The sequence below is a fragment of the Brachyhypopomus gauderio genome, chromosome 5, assembly GCF_052324685.1.
Source record: "Brachyhypopomus gauderio isolate BG-103 chromosome 5, BGAUD_0.2, whole genome shotgun sequence".
Taxonomy (NCBI): domain Eukaryota; kingdom Metazoa; phylum Chordata; class Actinopteri; order Gymnotiformes; family Hypopomidae; genus Brachyhypopomus; species Brachyhypopomus gauderio.
Genome location: NC_135215.1, coordinates 11,735,089 through 11,742,280, shown reverse-complemented (window position 1 = coordinate 11,742,280; position 7,192 = coordinate 11,735,089). Strand labels below are relative to the sequence as shown.

Genomic DNA, 7,192 nt, shown 5'->3' with positions numbered 1-7,192 from the left:
ATTAGTACTGAAAGGTTATTTTTATGTTGTACATAAAAATGTAATAGTCATGTTAACCCACCAACCTACGTTAATTACGTGTGGTTCTCCTTTTTATATTAACAATTAAATTATTAATTTCCTAAATAATCTCCAACCTGGATATAGTGTATTTCTTCTTTTCTGTACATTTCCATGAACTCGCGATTATTTGTCCGCTTTTTGCTCATTAATAACTGGAAAATGACCATGGGTGTTATTAGGTTAATAAACTTGAAGCGCTATGTCAAGTGTTTGACAGTGAAAAGGAGAGGGTTTGTGTTTGACGTCAGTGAAGAGAAATCGCTACTATAAATATGGGGACACGGCAGCGACTGATGGACAGGCGGACCAATACATCTCTGTGAATTTTATCTTTAAAAAATAAACTAAAATTTGAATTCACAGTTTCAACATCATCCACAAAAAAGCATGCACAGAGCAACATCTGAACCGGAGCCCTGCGATTCTATCACGGTAAGTGTCAAGACTGATATATTTACAGGTATTTCGTCTATCACACAGAAACAAAAACATTTAATCTGCGTTATTGTCCTTTGCTGTTATTAAGAGCTACGTGGAGCTTGTCCTGGAAGATGTTCTTGCGTGCGTCTTTGGCGTTCCCAAGTGCTGCGCACTGCATACTGAACAGATTTAAGTGACAACAACGAAAAGTACAGAAGTAAATATTCTAGAAACTCAAGCGCGATAGGCTATACTAAGTATAAACTCTACAACAGGTTGACACTGATTGAATCACTGAAATTCATATGAGCGTTTGAAGATGTAGTTTCACATTCACCCATTTTAGGAACGGGACAGACACACTCTTTTACAGGTAGCTTTTTAACTTTATCAGTGTTTTGTCATATTTAGCCCTTCAGTATCTATGTCTAATCCTAATCCTAATCCACTGATTCCACTGATATTGCTGTCTTGCCTCTCCTGGGAGAAATTGCGGATAAATGTTTACGTGTTTAATAAAGTGTTCGAGGAATTAAACATGAAGAAACACAGGCACATTGTCCCTGTTGCTTTGATGTTTGTGAAGGACAGACTCTTATAGATTAGCCTTTGTTAGTCTATGTTTTGTCCAAAAGCAATCCCATTACAGAATAAAAAGTAATTCAACCTCAATGTCTTAAAAAATTAGGCTACACTGTCAATAAACTGTCCACTCTGCCAATAAAATAAACGGATGTATCGTAAAACGTAAAAAAACATAAAATATTAATTAAAATGATTTATTATTAGACTACCATTATCTTTACAAGTTACATATACTATCAGCCACTACTGCGTATCCCTGCTGCGTCTAAAGCTGGGCGTACACTGTGCGATTTTTGGCCCATTTTCAGCCGATTTCTCACTCGTGCGACTATTTTTGCGATCGGGCCGAGTTTTCTCAATCGCGTGTCGTGTATCGTATAGTTTACACAGGTAAACGAGGAGCGATTCACACCTCACGACCAACTCCCGATCAGAAATCGCAGCGTCGCAAGAATATCAAACATGTTTGAAATTCAAAACGCTCCTCGTGGGAGTATCGCACTGTTGAAGCAGCTCCATGAGCCGACTCTCCCTGCGATTTAGTCGTACAGTTTGAGCTGAGTACACGATTTAAAATATCGTCCAGTGTACGCCCAGTTTAAGCTAATCCAAAGTGTCAGAGCATGTCACGTGACACAGAATGCAAGAGCCACGTTATCGCAAATAAAGGTGCAGTCACGGTAGCGATCGCGCATTTTGCGTTAGCATGCTAACATTTCGCATGCTAACGACATTTCCAAATAACGTGTGGAAAAATAAACACATGATATGGAACAAACTGACCAAAGGAAATCTCACAAATTGATCAAGACATGATAAAACGATGTTTTGTCCACTGTCCACTTTTAAAGAAACGCTTACGTTTAAAGTCCCCAAAACATTTATCCCAGCACTGCGTTTCTCAAGCGCACTTTTATTTTGGATAGGCGGCGGCCGCCACAGCAGAGGCGGGAGAAGCGAACGAACAGATAGTTTTCGAGGAGGAGGATGGGAAGGCCATGATCAATCTGTTCTTCACTGTGAGGAGTGTGAAGAGTCCCGCGTTGAAGGTTTTCGAGGTAGGAGTCTATGCAGTCAGAACAGTCGAAAATATGTATAGTGTATGTATAGCAAATGTACAGTATAGTGTATGTATTGTGTATGCATTGCTAGGTGGTCAGATAGTTTTATGCAAATTCAAATAATTAAAACTTTACTTTTAGCCATAGGGCTGAAATATTTATGTAACTAGCAGTGGTGCAGGAAAGTTGACCTTACGCCTACCTAATCCATAGGGCAGTCTGTTCATGCAGATATGCCTATTTCTAACATTTTCATTTTTGCTGTTTGGAGAAATAAATTCTTATTCTTCATGTATAGACATTTGAAGCCAGGATGCACCATCTGGAGACAAGACGGAAGCATAAAGATGGTGTGGAAGATCTGGAATACTTTGTGAGATGTGAAGTTCATCTATCAGATGTCAGCACCCTTGTCAGTTCCCTGAAAGGGATCGCAGAGGATGTCAGAACTACTAAAGAGGTTAAATGTAAGAGTTATATTCCTATTTATCAATACAATGTGCATAAAAATAGCCTTCTTTTGAGATTGCAGTGGAGATATTTATTTTGTCATTTATTCTCCTTAGTCCACTGGTTTCCAAAGAACATTGCAGAACTGGATAAATGCCACAACCTGGTTACCAAATTTGATCCAGACTTGGACCAGGATCACCCAGTATGTATATTTACCTCTTAAACATTACAAGACAGACTGAACTCCCATAATATTCTGTCCCAACATTTTCACCCATAGGGTTTCACAGATCCTGTGTACAGAAAACGGAGAAAGATGATAGGGGATATTGCCTTCAAATACAAACAGTAGGTTAAGGCAACACACTAGCCCTTGCCAATCATTCTACTGATATGTTGATATTTTACAGAAATCTAACTGATTTGTCTCTATTCAGTGGTGAGCCAATCCCTAGAGTTGAGTATACAGAAGAGGAAATTGGGACATGGTAGGGGCTGTTGAATTGTGCCAAAAAAACATAATGAATCAATGCCAAACTGTGCCTTTGAATATGCAAACTTAATAGATGCCTTTTACAACAGATAAGTTGATTTCAGTCTTAGTCTTTTGGTGGATTTCCGATTTTATTCAATAGTAACTTGCTGTGCTCAGTCACTGTCAGAACAGGCTGGCCACTTTGATGCAGAATTGGTTTACACAAGTCAGCTGCCCAGCTGTGCATGTTCACTGTATGAGATTTGTGATTTGATGTGGAAATCATATTGAGGAATTTCTCTCACCTGTCGCAAGATCAGAAGTAACAGACTAGTAAAGTAAAATGTATTTATATGCTTTATATAGCTTAACTAATTCTTCCCCCATGTCTCTGTCCCTCCCCTCTCCCTCCTTCTCTCTGTATATTGGCAGGAGAGAGGTGTACAGTACCCTTAGGGACCTGTACACCACTCATGCATGTAATGAGCATTTAGAGGCTTTTCAGCTGCTGGAGAAACACTGTGGCTACAGTCCCAACAGCATCCCACAGCTAGAGGACGTGTCGTACTTTTTAAAAGGTGGATGGATGGATGAATGGATGGATGGATGGATGGAATCTAGAGCAGTTTAGCATGCATGAGAAGACTTTAACAGACATTCCTTTGGCTATAATTTCTGCTGTCTTTGTCTCCCTCTGTCTACCTCAGAGCGTACAGGCTTCCAACTGAGGCCAGTGGCAGGTTTTCTATCAGCACGAGACTTTCTGGCCAGTCTGGCGTTCCGTGTGTTTCAGTGCACACAGTACATCCGCCATGCCTCTTCCCCCATGCACTCCCCAGAACCGTAAGGCTCTGCCCTCTGAATGTTCACATTCAAGTGTCCTAAAATGTAATGACTTCATTGTATTTATTGAAAATGTAGCCATCTCTGCTAGAACCTCAAATGAGTCCTGTTCTCTTTCCAGTGACTGTGTTCATGAGCTCCTTGGCCATGTACCTATGTTAGCTGAGAAAACATTTGCTCAGTTTTCTCAGGTAAATGCATTATACAGCTTCTCTCTGTTTTGTTTGTTTTGATAAGTCCTACGAAATAATAAATGAAGAAAAAAAATTTTATTTCCAGAACATTGGTCTTGCCTCTCTTGGTGCATCAGAGGAAGACATTGAGAAACTGTCAACAGTGAGTATCTCAGTCTTCATCTACTCCTCCCCATTCCTATGATTCTATTACACTATGTAGGAGACTTCCCTGCTTACTCTGTACTGCATTACTAGGGCTTGTATTTGATTGATTGGTTTTGTGTTGCTTTCAGCTTTATTGGTTCACGGTGGAGTTTGGACTCTGTAAGCAGGGAGATACATTGAAAGCATATGGAGCAAGTCTTCTTTCCTCATATGGCGAGCTGGTGGTGAGTGTCTTTTTTAGGTGAACTGAACTTTGTGATATGGTTGCATTCTTCTTGACTGTCTTTTACATTTTTCTCTTTGCCAGCATGCCCTTTTAGAGGACACAGAGAAACGTGAGTTTGATCCAGAAACCGTAGCTGTGCAACCATACCAAGAAAAGACTTACCAGTCAGTCTACTTTGTGTCTGAGAGCTTCTCGGATGCTAAAGAAAAACTGAGGTAAACATAACACAATTGTCTCAACACAAGCAGGCAACAGATTTTTCAGATTGAATGTAAATCTGAAAGGATGCAGTCATTCTTTGTAAAAAAGCATCTCAAGGGACTTAGGAACATTGCGTACTGGAAGGACAGAATGAGTCTTTTGCACATACTTATGAAACTTTTTTCATAGCAGTTTTAATAGCAGTAATATCTGTTTTTATATATTTGCTTTGGCGACAGAATCTATTCTACGAGAATCAAGAGGCCATTTTCTGTAAGGTTTGACCCTTACACATACAGCATTGAAGTGCTTGACAACCCTTTAAAGATCAGGAAAGTGCTGGAATCAGTGAAAGATTAACCAAAGATCCTCACGGATGCCTTGAATGTGTTGGCATAAGCTCTCTTGGGCGTGCCATCCACTACCCTGTCCCTCGTTAAGTTGGCTTGACAAAGCCAAGGTACAACTTTATAGCTAGCACCACGCAACTTTGTAGAAGCGTTCACCCTATAACCAAGAGTGTTGCTTGTGCTTTCGCTTCTATCACTCCTTGATTTCAACATAAATCCACCAACCTTGCTGTGCATGATCTGAGGAGTGACATAGATCACTCATCCATTTTTATCACTTTTTATCCCTTGCTTCAAACTTGGTGAAAGGACTCAACATCTGATCCCCGGGCGCCAGGCTGCACACCACTCTGAGCATGTGTGCACCACAGCCCCCTAGTGGTCACTAGTGTGTGTGTTCTCACTGCACAGATGGGTACCGGTAAATGCGGAGGAAAAATTCTGATTGGGTTGAAAATCACAATTTGCAAATGTGGCTTAATTACACATTTGTAATACACTTAATTCAGATTTTTCTTCTTGTGCTATGATAACTAGGCCTGCTTATGTTTATGCTGTGAGTCAGACTGTTCTGTCAATCAGCCATATGTATTGTAACATTAGGATCACACCCAGATTGTTTTCAGCTAAGACTGGTGAGTTAATTTGTTTAGTTTCTAAGCTGTGTTTTATCGTATGTCTGTTCTGTGTTGAACATTTGATATAGTAATATAGTTTAGTATAACAAAGATTTTAAATACTTTATATGTTCCCTGGGACACACTGCTGCCACCAGATGGCAGTCAATAGACATTTTTGGAATAGAGGTTCATATACTGTCTCCTTAAGCCATCTTCAGTAATAAAAGATGCTCCGTTTTGCCAATCATAACAAGGTTTATTTGCTCTTTTTCAAAAATGCACCTGGAAGTTCAACCTGCATTCCATTGTTTACAAATATAAACCCTTATCTACATGCTTAAAACACCAAACAATTTGAATCAAAATGATTTTGGTTGTAGATTTTGAAAAATGTTTTTGCTTTCAAGTTCAGAATTTTGGCAACTGGCATGTTTCATTTCTAAACTGGGATTGTTTTTAGATCAACATTTTAATGTGCAGCATAACAAAAAGAAAGCATGAGTAATTTTACAATCCTAATATTTGTAGGAAAGACCAATAAAATAAATTGAACAACCTAATTATTTATGAAGTACCTAAATATATTTACTGCACGGATTTCCTCATAATTATTCTAAGCTATCAGATCAGTCTGAAGATGTGTAAACAATAATGCAGCAAAACATTTTCCTTGTAGGTAAACCCAAGTGTCAAGCACTTCATTATTAATGTCACTGTAGCTTATCCCAGCGGTCTTTAAATACTCCAAAATGTCCTAGAAGGTCCGTGGACATGCTAACATGCTAACTAAAGGACATGCTAATTCAAAGTTATTATTTAGCATGAAGCCTCCTGAGTCAGACATGGACCCAAGCCTGTAGAACACACTTACATGCTATTTAACCATACTAATAATGTCTTGGTAATTTGTCATTCAAGTGCTGTACAGAGTTCAGAATTCAACAATATATAAGCTATAAAAGACTTTAAAATCTGTAAAGGTACAACTCAAATGGATTTTCAGGGGTTCTTGTTTAATCAGGAAGACTGCAGTCCAGTAGGAAGACGCCCATCTGATAAGGCCTCCAATTTAGAAGCTTATAGCTATTGCTTTCCTGGTCATGTTCTTGATTTTTTCTTTTTACGACCTTTCTTTTATGGCCTGCAGGCCACATCCAGCCCTCTGACTCACCACATAGTATCAGTTGTTCACCAGAATAAAAACAAACAAAAAACCTAGTAGTTGTTGTCAGATCAAAACATGCCCGAGATGGTAATACAAACCACACAAGCCAATATACATCTGTGATTTGGTACCAAAATGGTACGTTCATGAATAATTAATGTGCTCTGTCCTGATTGGCTAGTTAACTCTGAGGCGCCCTGCGAGCATATACAGAATCAACAGGTCAAATGAACCGAGCCTATTTTGCAGTTCTCAAACAAAACTACATGTCTTGTCAAATGACGTCGTTTACACTTCAGAGGTGGAGAAGCTAATGTTAGTCTGCTAGCAGTAGGCATATTGCCTATCAACCAAGTTGATTAGATATTTCGCTTCTCGGTTGGTTCGTT

The 7,192-nt window shown here is 39.3% G+C and overlaps 1 protein-coding gene across 1 annotated transcript; it reads left to right on the top strand.

Moving 5' to 3' along the window:
* The first annotated feature begins 378 nt into the window (after positions 1 to 378).
* On the top strand, positions 379 to 6,119 carry LOC143514469 (tyrosine 3-monooxygenase-like). The gene is made up of 13 exons (XM_077005698.1): positions 379 to 495; positions 1,995 to 2,126; positions 2,428 to 2,596; positions 2,696 to 2,784; positions 2,863 to 2,930; positions 3,020 to 3,070; positions 3,490 to 3,635; positions 3,765 to 3,900; positions 4,022 to 4,091; positions 4,180 to 4,236; positions 4,370 to 4,465; positions 4,549 to 4,682; positions 4,908 to 6,119. The coding sequence occupies exons 1-13, from the start codon at positions 451 to 453 to the stop codon at positions 5,026 to 5,028; spliced, it is 1,314 nt and encodes a 437-aa protein (XP_076861813.1). The 5' UTR covers positions 379 to 450; the 3' UTR covers positions 5,029 to 6,119.
* Positions 6,120 to 7,192: the final 1,073 nt, after the last annotated feature.

Excerpts from the sequence above, each read along its gene's own strand:
- LOC143514469 (XM_077005698.1), top strand. The coding sequence starts at position 451 with ATGCACAGAGCAACATCTGAACCGGAGCCCTGCGATTCTATCACG. Across the intron at positions 2,785-2,862 it reads ACTTGGACCAGGATCACCCA|GGTTTCACAGATCCTGTGTA; the intron begins GTATGTATATTT and ends TTTCACCCATAG. Across the intron at positions 3,071-3,489 it reads GAAGAGGAAATTGGGACATG|GAGAGAGGTGTACAGTACCC; the intron begins GTAGGGGCTGTT and ends GTATATTGGCAG.